The sequence below is a fragment of the Chiloscyllium plagiosum genome, unplaced genomic scaffold (assembly GCF_037043375.1).
Source record: "Chiloscyllium plagiosum isolate Xiang-an unplaced genomic scaffold, Cpla_swu_hap1 HiC_scaffold_25, whole genome shotgun sequence".
Lineage (NCBI taxonomy): Eukaryota > Metazoa > Chordata > Chondrichthyes > Orectolobiformes > Hemiscylliidae > Chiloscyllium > Chiloscyllium plagiosum.
The window spans coordinates 2,809,074-2,828,602 of record NW_028270163.1 but is presented as its reverse complement, the minus strand read 5'-3'; the positions used below and the strand labels follow the sequence as shown (position 1 = coordinate 2,828,602).

The 19,529-nt window shown below is 46.0% G+C and overlaps 2 protein-coding genes across 2 annotated transcripts in view; one reads left to right on the top strand and one right to left on the bottom strand.

Moving 5' to 3' along the window:
* The window catches only part of LOC122561959 (uncharacterized), a 119,705-nt gene that overhangs the window by 97,727 nt on the left and 2,449 nt on the right, over window positions 1-19,529 (bottom strand). The gene's annotated exons all lie outside the window — the stretch shown is intronic.
* The window catches only part of galk1 (galactokinase 1), a 40,049-nt gene continuing 36,348 nt past the window's right edge, over window positions 15,829-19,529 (top strand). The window contains exon 1 of the mRNA XM_043714289.2: window positions 15,829-15,990. Coding sequence (XP_043570224.2) covers window positions 15,829-15,990 — 162 coding nt within the window. The remainder of the gene's footprint in view (window positions 15,991-19,529) is intronic.

The window sequence follows — 19,529 nt, the reverse complement described above, 5'->3', positions numbered from 1 at the left end:
TCCCAGTCCCATGTTCCTAACCATGCCATGAGTTCATCTGCCTTCCCTGTTAGGCCTCTTGCATTGAAATAAATGCAGTTTAATTTATTAGTCCTACCTTGTCCTGCCTGCCCTGACTGTTTGGCTCACTTCTGTTCTCAGCTGTACCCGTCTCAGATCGATCTCTTTCCTCTCTATCTCCCTGGGTCCCACCCCCCCCACCTTACTAGTTTAAATCCTCCCAAGCAGTTCTAGCAAATCTCCCTGCCAGTATATTAGTCCCCTTCCAATCTAGGTGCAATCCGTCCTTCTTGTACAGGTCACTTCTACCCCAAAAGAGATTCCAATGATCCAAAAATGTGAATCCTTCTCCCATACACCAGCTCCTCAGCCATGCATTCATCTGCTCTATCCTCCTATTCCTGCCCTCACTAGCTCGTAGCACTGGGAGTAATCCAGATATTACTACCCTTGAGGACCTCCTTTTTAAATTTCTGCCTAACTCGCTGTAATCTCCCTTCAGAATCTCAATCTTTTCCCTTCCAATGTCGTTGGTTCCAATGTGGACAATGACCCCTCTCCCCTGTGAGAACATTCTGCACCCTCTCTGAGACATCCTTGATCCTGGCACCAGGGAAGCAATACACCATTCTGCTTTTCCTCTGCTGGCCACAGAAACGTCTGCCTGTACCTCGGACTACAGAATCCCATAACACAATTGATCTCTTGGAAGCTGATTTACCCATCGTTGCATTAGAGCCAGTCTCAATACCCAAAACTTGGCTGTTCGTGCTGCGTTCCCCTGAGAATCCATCACCCCCTACATTTTCCAAAACAGCATACCTGTTTGAAATGGATATAGCCACAGAACACTAGGTGCCTACCTCTCTTACCTTTCCTGGAGTTAACCATCTATGTGACTGTATCTGAGACTTTCCCCCCTTCCTATAACTGCCATCCATCACAAACTGTTGCTGTTGCAAATTCCTCATCGCTTGTATCTGTCTCTCCAACCGATCCACTCGATCTGATAAGATTCGCATCCAACAGCATTTATGGCAGATATAATCCACAGTAAACCTTAAACTCTCTTTAAACTCCCACATCTGACAAGAAGTACATATCACTGCAAAGGCCATTTTTGCTCCTTCACAATCTACAGCCCCAGAAAATAACACCGTCTTATTCCTCTACTAACACTGCCCCAGGTTAAATTAATAGCTATGGCTTATATTTTAAGTTTAATCAAGAGACTTATCTCCAAAAACATATAATCAAGAAAGAACCCACTGTACTCACTAATACAGCCTTTTTCTTGGACAGACTTAAAACAACAATTAACTTTTCTGATTCTGTGCTGTGAACTTTGCCCAACAGTTCCTCCAAGATTAGTTGTGAATTTCACTGTTTGTTAATTTTCCCAGATGCACTCCGATGTCCAGCGATACACAAATTCAAACAGAAAAGGGGGTAACTGTGCAAGTCCTCTCTCTCTCTCTCGGTCTCTCTCCTGCACTGTCCTCACCATGTGTTTCCTTTGTCTGCTCTTCTCCTTTTTAAAACTGCTGTGTTTTGACTTTTTTTCCCCAAAGTTCCAAAACACTGCAACAGCATATAAAACGGTAATTGCTGCTCCTGGAATTTGAGGAAATCACCTCCAACACCTAAAATACCTCAAAAAAAGGAGCAGCTCTTACAGCCAGAAATGTTTCCCGTCCTCCATCTTGGATTACCCAAAATCCTTCTTACTCGCCCTCTCACCATGACTCTTATTACCTTTACTGTTCAAAAAAAAACTATCTTAGTTTTAAAAACATTTACTGAGGAAGCCTCAACCACTTCATTGGGCAGGGAATTCCATAGATTCACAGCCTTCTGGGTGTTGACTAGCTACCTGATGAAGGAGCAGCTTCCAAATAAACCTGTTGGACTATACACCGGTATTGTGTGAATTTTAACTTTGCCTTCGAGAAGGTGGTGGTGAGCTACCTTTTGAACCATGGCAGTCCTTGGAGTTCAGTACATCCACAATGCTGTGAAAGAGGGATTTCCAGGATTTTTACCCAGTGATAGTGAAGGAACAGTGATATCTATATCGAATTGAGTGTGTGGTGCTGGAAAAGCACAGCAGGTCAGGCAGCATCCGAGGAGCAGGAAAATCAATATTTCGGGCAAATGACCTTCATCAGTGTGAGAAACAAATTAATATTAATAAATTAATTAATAAATTTCACTTCGAATCAAATTCTGAAGCAGCGAATTTTATTGATACGTACTTGCAAGAATGGGTGCCTAACAAGTAAGCACCCCGATCTGAGGGTTACATTCTGATTTATGTGTTCAGCTGTGTCTCTCGGTTCTCCCCTTTCACCCCATTGGTTACTTTTGCTGTGGCACATAGCCTATTACAAGCTCTAGCTTCACTCCACCTTTGTCTAGCTTCTCTCCGTCTCTGTTTACTTCTCCCATTACTCTAAGCCTGTCGCCCCTTATTCTTATTTATCTCATTCCTTATATGTGACTATCCTGGCATAGTTTGCTGTCTTCATGCGATCATCCTGGCAAACTAATTTCCATCCGTTGGCCACATCCCTCCTGCGACTGGCACACTATTCTCCTGTTACTGGTACATCCCGCTAAATGATTGCTCTGCCCTATTAGTCATAGATAATTCTACGTGTTTTCACTTCTTCTATTTTCCTATGCCTGGTACATCCTGCTACATGGTTGCTCTGCCCTATTAGTCATAGATAATTCTACCTATTTTCACTTCTCACTGTTTAGTATTGGCATGTGCAGCCTAATTTTATAATGTAAGCTTTTGCAAAAGCAACACCTGTTCCCTTATTCTGCACAATTTTAACCCTATACCTTACAATCAGAAAAAGGGCTTTTGCCCGAAATGTCGATTTTCCTGCTCCTTGGATGCTGCCTGACCTGCTGTGCTTTTCCAGCACCACACTCTTAACTCTAATCTCCAGCATCTGCAGTCTTCACTTTCACCTAATAATATTTATATACCTAGTTCAGTCTCTGGTCAATGGTCTTACCCAATAATTGATAGTGGGTGGATGTCAGCCATAGTTATACCATGAAATAACATGGGGAAATGTTTAGATTCTGTCTTGTTGGAGTTGTTCATTGATTGGAATTTGTGTGCTCTGAATGTTACTTGCCATCGAGGTCTTGATGCATTTGGACATGGACTACTTCAAAACCTAAGGACATTTCAAATTGTCAGATGCTAGTACTATAGCCTAACTGAACAACTTGGCTGCAGGTGCACCAAGTTCTGCAGCACAGGCTTCAGGACCATTCCCAGAATGTTGTCAGGTCCATAGCTTTTGCAGAATTCAATGTATTCAGTCATGAAATGAAGCAAATTGGCTGAAGACTGGCATTTACGATGTTGGGGACCTCCAGAAGAGGCTGAGACTGAATCAACTAAAGGGTGGGACAAAATAAATTAATTACTGACTGATTGTTGATTTTGAATACCAATAGATCAGCAATCATACAGCTGTATCATTTGTAATGCCCATTGAGATAATGTATTTCCAGTGACAAGTGCAGGAGTTTCTACAGGGAAGAATGAAAGGAGATTAAATTGGCTGAAGAAGGTAGGTGAAGACTTTACATTAGCAAGATATTGTCACGGTGCCAGAACTCTCTCCAATGCCAATAATGCCAGTCATAAATATGCCTTGGAGAAGCAAGAGGGATGTGAGGATACAATGAGGTTCACCATGGTGATGCAAGGAAGTGGTAAATGTGTGGCAAAGAGTTATAAGGAAGTCACAAGGGCCACAGGTGAAGTGGTAGTGTGGAATCGTGTTCAAGTAACGACAGAAATCAGTGAGTGCAAAAGTAGCCTCTTTATTCAGCAATCACAGCACAAGTTCGAGGTGGTAATAGAATCCTGGAATACAGTTCATACAAGAACCCTTTTATATACTGTTCTTACATATATTAAAATCGCAGTAGTGTGGTGTTAGATTTTTTATTTATAGTACACAAAATTTGAAGGGCTTCTGTCCTGGGAGACAGGAGATGGGTTAAAATGTGCTAAATGCTGACTGCTACTTCTGATGGGTTGTCTGTCCAGTCTGGTTGCATGATTAGGAGATGTTAGCCCTTTATCTTTTAAATGAGTAAATGAGTAAAACTGCTAGGCGTATGAGTCATAGAGTCATAGAGATGTACAGCATGGAAACAGACCCTTCAGTCCAACCTGTCCATGCCGACCAGATATCCCAACCCAATCTAGTCCCACCTGCCAGCATCCGGCCCATATCCCTCCAAACCCTTCCTATTCATATACCCATCCAAATGCCTCTTAACTGTTGCAATTGTACCAGCCTCCACCACTTCCTCTGGCAGCTCATTCCATACCCGTGCCACTCTCTGTGTGAAAACGTTGCCCCGTAGGTCTCTTTTATATCTTTCCCCTCTCACCCTAAACCTATGCCCTCTAGTTCTGGACTCCCTGACCCCAGGGAAAAGACTTTGCCTATTTACCCTATCCATGCCCCTCATAATTTTGTAAACCTCTATCTAAATGAATTAAAAATTGTGATAAAAGAATAAAGGATATTAAACTGATTACTGCAGCTAGGTTGTGAGATTTATTTACTATTTGCCGGTATGAGTTTCATTCATGCATGCAATTCACGCAAGCACTGTTTTGTCAATTAGTTTCTCAAAGGGATAATGGCCTAGTTACAAGGTGTTTAACAGGTACTTAATCTATTCAGGTCCAGGAGATGGTTGGTAAGGGCTGATTAATATTATAATGCTTCGTGGAGACTTGACGGTGATGGTATTGTTCTGTATGAGATGGCTGATGAGGGCTGATTGATATTATAATGTTTTGTGGAAATTTGAGGGGGATGGTATTGTTCTGTATGCTGAAGTAAACGTAGCTTGTAGCAGGGGCAGATAAGGTGTGGGAATGCAGTGATGGGTTGTTTTTAAATTTGGTACTACAGAACTTGGATTTGGATACCCCAGAGGGTACTAATATCCTGGGATGGGGATTGGGGGAGAGGGGGAAGGGGTGGAATTTTCTAAAGCTCTTCGGGAAGGTTTATACTAATTCAGCAGGGGGATAGGAACCTCAATTGTAGTTCCAGTATACAGGAGGTTGAGAGTAGTGAGATCAGAAATAAGGTTCCAAGGTCACAAAAGGGCACCAGCAAGAAAGAAGTTGGTTTGAAGTGTGTCTACTTCAATGCCAGGAGCATCCAGAATATGGTGGGAGAACTTGCAGCATGGGTTGGTAGCTGGGATTTCATAGTTGTGGCCATTTCGGAGACATGGGTAGATAAGGGAAAGGTATGGTTGTTGTAGGATTCTGGACTTAGATGTTTCAGTAAGAACAGAGAAGATGGTTTAGGGGTGGGGGGAGGCTGGCAGTATTAATCAAGGAAAATATTACGATAACAGAAAGGACATTTAAGGACTCGCCTACTGAGGTAGCATGGGCTGAGGTTAGGAACAGGAAAGGAGAGGTCACCCTGTTTGGAGTTTTCTATAGGCCTCTGAATAGTTCCAGAGATGTAAAGGAAAGGATAGCAAAGATGATTCTCGATAGGTGCAATAGTGACAGGGTAGTTGTTTATGGGGACTTTAACTTTCCAAGTTTACTAAGAAAGTTGACGTTCACTCCTCCCTAGAACATCTTGATACTAAGAACAGCTACGTAAAAATCCTACCATTGACTACAGTTCAGCCTTCAACACCATTATCCCCTCGAGACTGGTTACTAAATTTAGTGAGCTCGGACTATGTCCCACTCACTGCAACTGGATCCTCAGTTTCCTGACCCACAGGCCACAATCAGTGAAGATTGTGGACAATATTTCATCCTCATTAACATTCAACACTGGAGCCCCCCAGGTGTACTTACTCAGCCCCCTACTGTACTCACTTTATACCTATGATTGTGTCGCCAAATGCCAGATTAATGCCATTTACAGATTCACTAATGACACCACCATAGTCAGACGAATCTCAGATGGTGACGAAACAGACTACACACGGGAGGTGGAAGACCTGGAAAAATGGTGCACTGAGAACAACTTAGCTCTCAATGCAGGCAAAACCAAGGAACTCATTATTGACTTTCAGCGAGATGTTACTCATGCCACCCTACACATTAACAGCACAGAGCTGGAAAGAGTGGAGAGTGTCAAGCTTCTGGGAGTGGTCATTCACAACAAACTTTCTTGGACCCTTCATGTGGGCACACTGGTTACAAAAGCCCAACATCTCTTCTTCCTCAGGCAGCTGAGAAAATTTGGCATGACAGCGAATACCCTTGCCAACTTTTATAGGTGCGCCATCAAGAGCATTCATTCTGGATGTATCACTACCTGATATGACAACTGTACCATTTAAGATCGGAGACGGTTACAGAGAGTGGTGAGCTCAGCCCGGACAATTACAAAGGTCAACCTCCCATCTATAGAATCCATCTACCAGGCCCTCTCAAAAGAAAGGCCGCCAGCATTCTCAAAGATCCATCCCACCCTCGCAATGTTTTTCTCCAACCTTTACCATCAGGGTGAAGGTACAAAAGCCTGAAGCAGGTTTCGAAACAGTTTCTACCTGACTGTTGTTAGAATGCTGAATGGACTCACAAATCCTTAACATTCGCCTGTACCTGTGTTTTTGTTTTTGCCGCTGTTTACCTATCATTTACTTTTCTATGCTATTTAACTATGTGATTAGATTCCCTACAGTATGGACACATGCCCTTCGGCCCAACAAGTCCACCCAGACCCATTCCCCTACCCTGTATTTACCCCTGACTAATGCACCTAACACTATGGGCAATTTAGCCTGGTCAATTCACCTAACCTGCATATCTTTGACTGTAGGAGAAAGCCGGAGCACCTGGAGGAAACCCATGCAGACACGGGGAGGATGTGCAAACTCCACACAAACAGCCACCCAAGACTGGAGTCGAACTTGGGACTCTGGCATTGTGATGCAGCAGTGGTAACCACTGAGCCACCGTGCCAACCTATGTTAGGATGAGATGTGAAGGCTCAGTTAGGGCGCTTGAGAGTTACAAGATAGCCAGGAAATACATAAAGAGAGAACTAGGAAGAGGAGAAAGTGAGGTCTGCAGATGCTGGAGATCAGAGCTAGAAATGTGTTGCTGGAAAAGCACAGCAGGTCAGGCAGCATCCAGGGAACAGGAGAATCGACGTTTCGGGCATAAGCCCTTCTTCACATTCCTGAAGAAGGGCTTATGCCCGAAACATCAATTCTCCTGTTCCCTGGATGCTGCCTGACCTGCTGCGCTTTTCCAGCAACACATTTCGAGAACTAGGAAGAGCCAGGGGACATATCGTTGGCTGATGGGGCCAAAGAAGACCATAAGACCATAAGACATAGGAGTGGAAGTAAGGCCATTCGGCCCATCGAGTCCACTCCACCATTCAATCATGGCTGATGCGCATTTCAGCTCCACTTACCAGCGTTCTCCCTGTAGCCCTTAATTCCTCGAGACAACAAGAATCTATCAATCTCGGCCTTGAAGACATTTAGCGTCCCGGCTTCCACTGCACTCCGTGGCAATGAATTCCACAGGCCCACCACTCTCTGGCTGAAGAAATGTCTCCGCATTTCTGTTCTGAAATGACCCCCTCTAATTCTAAGGCTGTGTCCACAGGTCCTAGTCTCCTCGTTTAACTGAAACAATTTCCTAGCATCCACCTTTTCCAAGCCATGTATTATTTTGTACGTCTCTATTAAGTCTCCCCTTAATCTTCTAAACTCCAACGAATACAATCCCAGTATCCTCAGCCGTTCCTCATATGTTAGACCTGTCATTCCAGGGATCATCCGTGTGAATCTCCGCTGGACACGTTCTAGTGCCAGTATGTCCTTCCTGAGGTGAAGGACATACTGGCACTGAAGCTTTCTATAGGTATATCAGGAATAAAACAATGACTACAGTAAGATTAGGGCCAATCAAGGAGAGTAGTGGGAAGTTGTGCATGGAGTCCGAGGAGATAGGAGAAGCACTAAATGAATATTTTTAATTTGTATTCACACTGGAAAAAGACAATGTTGCAAGGAGAATACTGAGATACAGGCTACTAGACTAGACGGGATTGAGTTTCACAAGGAGGAGGTGTTAGCAATTCTGTAAAGTGTGAAAATCGATGTCCCCTGGGCTGGATGGGATTTATAGAGGATTTTCGGGAAGCCATGGAGGAGATTGCAGAGACTTTGGCTTTGATCTTTGTGTCGTCATTGTCTACAAGAATAGTGCCAGAAGACTGGAGGATAGCAAATGCTCAAAAAAGGGAGTAGAATTAACCCTGGTAATTATAGACCAGTGAGCCTTACATCGGTTGTGGGTAAGTATTGGAAAAGAGATAGGATTTATAATCACCTCGAGAGGAATAAGTTGATTAAGGACAGTCAACACTGTTTTGAGAAGGGTAGGTCGTGCATCACAAACCTTATTGAGTTCTTTGAGAAGGTGACCAAACAGGTGTATGACGGTAAATTGGTTGATGTGGTGTATATGGATTTCAGTAACGCGTTTGATAAGGTTCCCAAAATTGTAGGCTATTGCACAAAATAAAGAGGCATGGGATTGAGGGTGATTTAGCAGTTTGGATCAGTAATTGGCTAGCTGAAAGATGAAAGAGGGTGGTGGTTGATGGGAAATGTTCATCCAGGAGTTCAGTTACTGGTGGTGTACCGCAAGGATCTGTTTTGGGGCCACTGTTGTTTGTCATTTTTATAAATTACCTGGATCAGGGCATAGATGGATGGAGTAGTAAATTTGTGGATGACACTAAAGTCGGTGGAGTTGTGGATAGTGCCTAAGGATGTTGCAGGTTGCAGAGGGACATAGATAAACTGCAGAGCTGGACTAAGAGGTGGCAAATGGAGTTTAATGCGGAAAAGTGTGAGGTGATTCACTTCAGAAGGAGCAACAGGAGTAAAACGTACTAGGCTAATGGTAATATTCTTGGTAGTGTAGATGAGCAGAGAGATCTTGGTGTCCATGTACATAGATCCCTGAAAATTGCCACCCAGGTTAATAGGGTTGTTAAGAAGGAATACGGTGTGTTAGCTTTTGTTGGTAGAGGGATTGAGTTTCGGAGCCACGAGTTCATATTGCAGCTGTACAAAACTCTGGTGCGGTCACACTTGGAGTATTGTATACATTTCTGGTCACCGAATTTTAGGAAGGATGTGGAAGCTTTGGAAAGGGTCAGAGGAGATTTACTAGGATGTTGCCTGGTGTGAGGGGAAGGCTTTATGAGGAAAGTCTGAGGGACTTGAGGCTGTTTTCAATAGAGGTTGAGAGGCGACTTAATTGAGACATATAAGAGATTTGGAGGATTAAATTGAGTGGACAGTGAGACCCTTTTTCCTTGGATGGTGATGGCTAACACAGGGGACATAGCTTTAAATTGAAGGGTGATAGGACAGATGTCAGAGGTAGTTTCTTTTCTCAGAGAGTAGTAATGGTATGGAGTGCCCTGCCTGCAACAGTAGTAGACTCGCCAACTTTAAGGGCATTTAGCTGGTCATTGGATAGACATATGGATGAAAATGGAGTCATTTAGGTTAGATGGGCTTCAGATTGATTTCACAGGTTGGCTCCAACATCGAGGGCTGAAGGGCCTGTACTGCACTGTAAATACTATGTTCTATATTCTATGTTAAGAGGAAGGAGTTGGAGGGTGCTATGAAGAGGGAGGGTAGAGGTGAGGGATGTGAGCAGGAGGGAGGTGAGAGGGAGCTGGTGGGGGATGTGTGGGGGATTGGAGAAGGGAATCTTGGTGTGGGATGAAGAGAAGGGTGGGGGAATGGGATGAGGGGCAGGTGTCGGTGTGGGGGAGAGGGAGAGTGATGTGAGATGAATGGATTGGGGTGATATGTAAGGGGATGTTGTGAAACTTGAAAGGGTTCAATAAAGATTTACAAGGATGTTGCTAGGGTTGGAGGGTTTGAGCTATTGGGAGAGGCTGAATAGGTTGGGGCTATTTTCTCTGGAGCACTGGAAGCTGGGGGATGACCTTATAAAATCATGAGGTGCATGGATAGGATAACTAGGCAAGGTCTTTTCCCCAGGGTAGTGGAGTCCAAATTGAGAGGGCATAGGTTTAAGATGACAGAGGAAATGTATAAAAGGGAATTTAAGGAGCATCTGTTTCACGCAGAGGGTGGTGACAGTATGGAATGAGCTGTCAGAGGAAGTGGTGGAGGCTGGTGCGATTATAACATTTAAAAGGCATCTGGATGGGTAACATGGATAGGAAGGGTTTCGAGGTATATGAGCAAAATACTGGCAAATAGGACTAGATTTATATATAGATATCTGGTCGGCATAGACAGATTGGACTGAAGGATCTATTTCTGTGCTGTATATCTCAATGTCTCTTTCATACTTATTCCATTCTGTACTAACAAAGCTGTCCCATCTCCCTTTTGAAAAGTTGCATATTCTGAATATTTCATTCCTAGTTTTGGTCTTCTTGTAAAGATATGTTCATAATAGCTATGAGGTCATAATCATTAACCTCAATTTGTGTTATGAATTTATTCATTTTGTTCTGAATATTAATTACACTGCTTTTGCTTTGTAAGCCTATGTATCCCTTCTTTTGAAAATTCCACCAACACCCCTCCAATCCCAAATTAGTTTAAAGCTCTCTCCACAGCTGTAGTTACTGAATTTGTCTGGATATTGTTCCCAGCATGGTTAAAGTGAAAACTGTCCCAAGGACACAGCTCGATACTGGTGCCAGTGTCCCACAAAATGAAAACTATTTCCAGTTGGTGGCTCAGTGATTAATACTGCTGCCACACTAGGGACCCAGATTCAATTCCAGCCTCAGATAACTGTGTGGAGTTTGCACTTTCTCCCTGTATCTGCATGGGTTTCCTTGGGGTGCTCTGGTTTTGTCCCACAGTCCAAAGATGTTCAGGTTAGGTGAATGGCCATGGGATATGCAGGGTCACAGATATAGGGTAGAGGAGTAGGTGTGGGTGGGATGCTCTTTAGAGGGTCATGTGGACTCAATGGACTGAATGGCCTGCTTCCACACTGTAGGGATTCTATGACTTCTGCCAATTATAAATTAATGATTCTACACACATATGCTTGGTAGTTGAAACAAAAGAGATGGATTAACAGCAGAATTTTAGAATTATTTCTTTCAGTATCTGAATATGGCTTTGTGCTCTGTCAACAGAGAATTGGATAATGCAACTTTCCACAGAAAGGGAACTGAGAGATGTTGATGCAACTGACCTCCGTAGATTTCTTCCTACTATGGTTTGCACTTCCCTCTCAGGGTCTGAGTTAAACTACAATTGAACTAATGAGTGCGTTGTTACTATGATGAACTCTCCTGCACCCACAACAGATTGAATCCAAGCAAAATAGTTCTTTGTCCCAAAAAAGTAATATTGCCTCTAGGCAGCAGTTGACTTTGCTTGTATTTCCAAATTGCAAACAACTCCTTGCACATTCTGCCTTTTGAAACCAGTATCCATTTGCCTCATTTTCAATCCATAGACCAAAAATAATACGCTTATTCCAATTGCGATACTGGCATTTATAATTATATGATAATAATGATGAACTTTTATGCACACACTTGCACTTTCTCAAATACACACACACACTCTCAAATGCACACACTTTCCCTGTCTCTCTTGCTCTCACAGACACACGCATACAGAGGAATGGACACAGACGCACACACTCTCTTACGCACACATACACATGCTGGGGGGAGGGAGGGGAATTACAGTATTTCATTCAAGGTTCTTTTCTGTCAAAAAAACCTGATCTCAGCTTAAAACATAGATTCAAAGCGGGACTTCACAACTAAAGTGCATTGTCTAACCTGAGCTGTCACCTCTTCTACATTGATAAAATCTTTAATTATCAAAGGCTTGACGGGAATCTGGATTTTGCATTTTAATCAGCAGTCTACCTCCTAACTGATTAAAGGATACAACATGGGCAGCTAATTTTAAAGTTGTTAACATTTTGCATACAAATACTGTGTCTTATACCTCTTTATCATACCATGCCTGAGGAAGGAGCTGAGCTCCAAAACTTTGCAATTTCAAATAAGCCTGATGTGGAGAAGCCAGTGTTGGACTGAGGTGTACAAAGTTAAAAATCACACAACACCAGGTTATAGTCTAAAAGGTTTATTTGGAAGCACCAGCTTTTGGAGCGCTGCTGTTTCATCAGGACAACCACCTGATGAAGGAGCAGCACTCAAAAAGCTAGTGCTTCCAAATAAACCTGTTGGACTACAACCTGGTGCGTGATTTTTAACTTTGTCAAATAAACCTGCTAGACTATAACCTGGTATAGTTTGATTTTTGACCTTGTCCACCCCAGTCCAACTCCAGCATCTCCACATCATTTATATATTTCTTAATTGGACTATTGAGTCTTATTGTGAGCAACACATTTTATAAAGTATCTAAACGTTTTGAAACACGAGGGTCCTTCAGTTGCATTGAAAGATTGGAGTAGCTAGAGTGATTATTTTGGAAAAAAGTTAAGATTTGATAGAGATGTTCAAACTCCTGACAGGGCAGAGCAGAGCAATTTAAACTGAACTTAACAATAAACTTTTTTTATTTAAAAAATATACTATATTCATAAAATTATTTGGATCTCTTTACAATTGGTCATGTCATTCTTGTGCACACATTACATTGCTTTACATACAGACATCAAAATTTATTTTTCCTATATACAAGTCAGTACATTTACTATCCAGCTCTTCTGCTGAGGCGTCAGCGGAGCCCAAATGACTGCGTGGGCCCCCTGTTCTTCTTAGGCAGGCAGATGTTACACGGTGGTCTTTCCCCACTGCCTTAACGGCAGCTGCCCCAAGCTCCAGCACGTCCCTCAACACATAGTCCTGGACCTTGGAATGTGCCAGTCTGCAACACTCAGTCGGGGTCAACCCCTTCAGCTGGAAGATCAACAGGTTTCGGACCGCCCAAAGAACGTCTTTCACCGAGTTGATGATCCTCCAGGCACAGTTAATGTTCGTCACGGTGTGCGTGCTGGGGAACAGACAGTAGAAAACGGAGTCCCGCGTCATGGTGCTGCTCGGGACGAACCTTGACAAACACCACTGCATTCCTCTCCAGACTTCTTCTGCGTAGGCACATTCCAGAAGGAGGTGTGTGACAGTTTTGTCCCCCCCGCAGCCGCTTCGAGGGCAGCGTGCGGTGCGGCTGAGAGTCCGGGCGTGCATAAAGGATCTCACGGGCAGAGCCCTTCTCACCACCAGCCAAGCCTTGTCTTGGTGCTTGTTGGAAAGTTCTAACGATGAGGTATTCTGCCAAATGACTTTGACAGTCTGCTCAGGGAACCGCTCGATTGGATCCGCCCTCTCCTTTTCCCGAAGGGTCTCAAGGACACTACGTGCTGACCACTTCCTGATGGACTTGTGGTCAAAGGTGTTTTTCTTCATAAACTTCTCCATGAAGGACAGGTGCTACTCGGAACGTTCCGCGGCAGCGAGGCCAGGCCAATCCTTCCCAACACCGGGGACAGGTAGAACCTCAGTACGTAGTGACACTTGGTGTTTGCATATCGGGGATCCACGCACAGCTTGATGCAGCCACACACAAAGGTGGCCATCAGGGTGAGGGTGGCATTGGGTGTGTTTTTTCCCCCGTTGCCCAGATCTTTATATATCGAGTCCCTCCGGACCCAGTCCATCTTTGATCTCCATGTAAATTGAAAGATCACCGGGGTGACTGCAGCCGCATAGGTTCTGGGAACAAGCCAGACCTGTGCCATGTATAACAGCAATGACAGTGCCTCACACCTGATGACCAGGTTATTTCCCGCGATGGAGAGCGACCGCAGCTTCCATCTACTCAGTTTCTGCCTCACTTTGCTGATATGCTCCTCCCAAGACTTGGCACACGCCCCAGCTCCGTACCAAATACCCAGCACCTTCAGGTGATCGGTCCTGACGGTGAAGGGGATCGAGGATTGGTCGGTCCAGTTCCCGAAGAGCATGGCCTCGCTCTTGCCTCGGTTTACCTTGGCCCCCGAGGCCCATTTGAACTGGTCACATATGCACATGAGTCTGCGCACGGACAGCAGATCCGAGCAGAAAACGGTGACGTCATCCATGTACAGGGATGCCTTAACCTGCAGGCCCCCGCTGCCAGGAATAGTCACCCCTCTCAGGCTCGCATCCTTCCTGATGGACTCGGCAAATGGCTCTATGCAGCACACAAACAAGGCAGGAGAGAGAGGGCAGCTCTGCCTGACTCCAGATCTGACTGGGAAACTATCTGATTCCCACCCATTGATTGAGACTGCACTGGCAATGTTGGTGTAGAGCAGTATGATACACTTGCAGATTCCCTCCCGAAAGCCCATTTTGGAGAGAACATGCTGGAGTTGGACTGGGGTGGACAAGGTCAAAAATCAAACTATACCAGGTTATAGTTTAGCAGGTTTATTTGACAAAGTTAAAAATCACGCACCAGGTTGTAGTCCAACAGGTTTATTTGGAAGCACTAGCTTTTGGAGTGCTGCTCCTTCATCAGGTGGTTGTCCTGTCAAAGGCTTTCTCCTGGTCCAGGCAGTTGAGGCAGGTGTCCAACCCTCTGTCCTGCACATAGGCGATTGTATCCCTGAGGAGTGCGAGACTCTCAGCGATCTTCCTGCCCGATACAACACAGGTTTGGTCAGGGTGAATCACCGACCCCAGAGCAAACCCGACCCGGTTGGCGATAACCTTTGACAAAATTTTGTAATCCGCATTCAATAGTGAGATTGGTCTCCAATTTCTGAATTCCACCCTCTCCCCCTTCTGCTTGTAGATGAGGGTGATGATGCCTTTCCTCATGGATTCACTCATAGTACCTGCCAGAAGTGTACTGACATACACCTCCAGCAGGTCCTGGCCAATCAAATCCCACAGAGCGGAATAGAGCTCGACCGGTAAGCCGTCGCTTCCGGGAGTTTTATTCTTTTTGAAGGACTCGAGGGCCTTGGTCAGCTCATCCAGCGATAGCGGCTGGTCCAGCCTCCCCCGTGTTCTGTCATCTAAGACCTCCGTGATAGAGGACAGGAACGACTGGGAGGCCGTGCTGTCAGTCGGCTTCGCGTCATACAGACTGGCATAGAAGGATTTACTGATCCTCATGATGTCAGCCTGAGATGACGTTATCGAGCCATCTTCTTCCTTCAGGCTGCTGAGCACGGAGCTCTCTTTGTGCACCTTCTGGAAGAAGAAACGTGAGCACGTCTCGTCCTGCTCCAGGGAGCGGACCATGGACCGGAAGATTATCTTGGAGGCCTCCAAAGAGAATTTAACAATAAACAAATCAGAGGGGACATGCAAAAAAGATTTTAGATTGAACAAGTGGCCCAGATTTGGGGATAAATGATAAATGACAATACATTCCTGACACACACCCAACATTCCTCCATTCACAATGAAGTGCAGAGAGGGTGTGACACCAGCAACCAATCAGCATCGACGGGGTGGGGAGGGGTGTGACACACATGGTGGGGCGGTGTCCCCTAGCGGCCAATGGGAGGCGCGGACGTGAGCGGGCGGTGCCGGCGGCATCGATCAACAGATAAGGCGGGGACGACGGAATGATTGACAGACGCAATTTATATCTGATTGACGGATGGGGCAGAGGGGGCGAGGCTGATCTTTGATTGACAGAGAGATGGGCGAGTAGGGTGTGGGGTAAGTGCGGTGCTGACGTTTGATTGACAGGAGGGGGCAGTGTTTGCGTTGATTGACAGGGGGGGCAAGGCGAGGGCACGGCTGGCCGCGCGGCTTGCTGATGATGGCGGACGCCGGGGTTGAAAGGTTGCTGCACGACACGCTGCGGGCTTTCAGGGAGAATTACCCGACCTGCGAGCCGAGTGTTGGCGTGGCCGCTCCGGGAAGAGTGAATCTCATCGGAGAGCACACAGACTATAACCAGGGATTCGTGTTGCCGGTGGTGAGTGGGAGGACAGCGTGAGGGAGGGCCGAGTGGTTTGGGAAAGAGAAGGAGGGGGCGTGAGGAAGGCAGGACATATAGAGGTGCGATGTAGTGGAACAGGGCCAGGGTTCAGCATGAGGGAGGGGCAGAGCGGGTGGGGGGGGGATGGGCGGGAGAGGAGGGTGTTTGTGGGGATACAGTGGGAATGGGGTGGGATGGGCTGGAGTGAGAGTGTTTGTGGGGATACAGTGGGAATGGGGTGGGATGGGCTGGAGTGAGAGTGTTTGTGGGGATACAGTGGGAATGGGGTGGGATGGGCGGGAGAGGAGGGTGTTTGTGGGGATACAGTGGGAATGGGGTGGGATGGGTTGGAGAGGAAGGTGTTTGTGGGGATACGGTGGGAATGGGGTGGGATGGGCTGGAGTGAGAGTGTTTGTGGGGATACAGTGGGAATGGGGTGGGATGGGCGGGAGAGGAGGGTGTTTGTGGGGATACAGTGGGAATGGGGTGGGATGGGCTGGAGAGGAGAGTGTGGGGATACAGTGGGAATGGGGTGGGATGGGCGGGAGAGGAGGGTGTTTGTGGGGATACAGTGGGAATGGGGTGGGATGGGTTGGAGAGGAGAGTGTTTGTGGGGATACAGTGAGAATGGGGTGGGATGGGCTGGAGTGAGAGTGTTTGTGGGGATACAGTGGGAATGGGGTGGGATGGGCTGGAGTGAGAGTGTTTGTGGGGATACAGTGGGAATGGGGTGGGATGGGCTGGAGTGAGAGTGTTTGTGGGGATACAGTGGGAATGGGGTGGGATGGGCTGGAGAGGAGGATGTTTGTGGGGATACAGTGGGAATGGGGTGGGATGGGTTGGAGAGGAGAGTGTTTGTGGGGATACAGTGAGAATGGGGTGGGATGGGCTGGAGTGAGAGTGTTTGTGGGGATACAGTGGGAATGGGGTGGGATGGGCTGGAGTGAGAGTGTTTGTGGGGATACAGTGGGAATGGGGTGGGATGGGCTGGAGTGAGAGTGTTTGTGGGGATACAGTGGGAATGGGGTGGGATGGGTTGGAGAGGAGGGTGTTTGTGGGGATACAGTGGGAATGGGGTGGGATGGGCTGGAGAGGAGGGTGTTTGTGGGGATACAGTGGGAATGGGGTGGGATGGGCTGGAGAGGAGAGTGTTTGTGGGGATACGGTGGGAATGGGGTGGGATGGGCTGGAGTGAGAGTGTTTGTGGGGATACAGTGGGAATGGGGTGGGATGGGCTGGAGTGAGAGTGTTTGTGGGGATACAGTGGGAATGGGGTGGGATGGGTTGGAGAGGAGGGTGTTTGTGGGGATACAGTGGGAATGGGGTGGGATGGGCTGGAGTGAGAGTGTTTGTGGGGATACAGTGGGAATGGGGTGGGATGGGTTGGAGAGGAGGGTGTTTGTGGGGATACAGTGGGAATGGGGTGGGATGGGCTGGAGAGGAGAGTGTTTGTGGGGATACAGTGGGAATGGAGTGGGATGGGCTGGAGAGGAGAGGAGGGTGTTTGGTGAGTGAGGGAGATTGAAGAGTGATGGAGACTGCAGCGGTAGGAAATTGTTGGAGAAGAGGGATTTTGAGGGAAGTACGTTGAGTCCGTAGCCTTAATGAGCCGAATGCGAGAGGGGTGTGGTGCGCAAGTGTTGGCAGAAGTAAAGGGATGAGCTGAGGGGTAAGAATCAGTTAGAGATAATGGGGAAGATGGTAGAGATGGGGTGGGAAAGAAGGTGTTTTAGTTGATGATGGTTGAACGATTGATGTAGGTCAGGATTTGGGGGAACCTGCTCCCCAACCAGTCAGTGGGAGGAGAGCTGAGAAGTTATAGGCAGGGAGAAGGGAAGGATGGGCAGGAGAAAGGCTTCTTGCACTGGGAGGAAGAGATCCAGCTGGGGAGCAGGTTCCCCCAAATCCTGACCTACGTCAACCATCATCAATAAAACAGAGAACGTGGTCTGGCTGATTGTGGGATCCTTTTGTACTGAGATGAGTGGAGGGATACCAGACTTTACAGGAACAAATTACTGCAAATGCTGGAATCTGCTGAAAACGAACAATGCTGAAAATCACAGAAAGTCAGGCAGCATCGAAACATTAGCTGGCTCTCCCATTGGATGCTGCCTTACGCACTGTAATTTCCTGCCAGACTTTATACATTGTAACAGAGTACAAATCACAGTGACCGGTGTTGGTTGTAAAATGCCTTGATACTTTCTGATTCCATCAATCGTGCTCTGAAAATCCCATGATCTTGCATGTAAGAAAATGCTTTCAAGTGCTGAATGAGAAAGCTTTGTGGAGGCTTAACTTTAAAGCAAACTACTGAACATTATTAAAAATCACACAACACCAGGTTATAGTCCAACAGGTTTAATTGGAAGCACACTAGCTTTTGGAGCGATGCTCCTTCATCAGGTGATAGTGGAGGGCTCGATCGTAACACAGAATTTATAGCAAAAATTTACAGTGTGCTGCAACTGAAATTATGCATTGAAAAATTGATTGTTAAGCCTTTCATCTGTTAGAATACAGTGATAGTTTCACTTCTCGCATGTGTAAATCACAAAAAGTTTTTTAAAGTTGCATTCTCGGGTTAGCTGTTAACAATGGTGATAGCTAGACAATATGTTGAAGGTGTTGGCCCCCTGTGTTCTCTGTCTATGCCATGATGTTTAGATTGATTCTAATCTAAAAAGTGAGATAACAGAGTTTTACATAAATTCATGCAGTTTTTGAGCTCAGAGTTCTACATGAATGCATGCAGTTTTTGAGCAAAGTACAATGTAACTCTGCAAGTACAAATTCACCCCACAAAATATATGTGTGCATGTGGGCCTTTGTCTGTCTGTCTGTCTGTGTGTGTCTGTCTGGGGTGGTGTGGTGAAAGGGTTAAAATTGTGTCCCAATACATGTGTGAATCTAACCGAAAATGGAAGGTGTCGCTTAGTCCCGTGTGAATCTTATTACACACCTTCCCGTGTGAATCTTCTTATCTGTATGTGACCAGAATGGAATGTGTTTTTCAGCCTTGCTCTGCTGTTCACATGAATGTTTAGATCTCGAAAAGAGTATATCAGCTGGAAAAGTCTCCAGTTCGGTAGAGTCTGCTCCGGGGTTGCGTTTAACCGCCGAGCGTGGGTTGTTGGCAACCGCTCTACGAGAACTGACGGCTCCCAGTTCCGGTAACACGTAGAGTGAGTATAAACCAGACCCGTTGTAAGTACGAGACCTGGTTGTGGCGACGCTGCGGGGAATAAAACACTTATATTCTAGCAGACTCGCCTCTTGGCTGTTTGTTCTGTGTCAGACTACTTTCCTGCGAGCCTGGTCCTTGACCTTGAGAATTTTTTAAAACAGGTGGGGGTTGTGAGTGTGAGAAAGTGTGTGTGAGTGCAGAGTGTCTTAAGTCTGTGAGGGGGTGCATGTGGGAGTGTGTGTGTCTATAAGGGTGTGTGTGGGTGTCTGTGTGCGCGTCTGTGTGTACCTGTGTCCGTGTGTGCGTGTAGGAATAACTGTGTGTGTGTGTGTAGTGCAATGGTGAT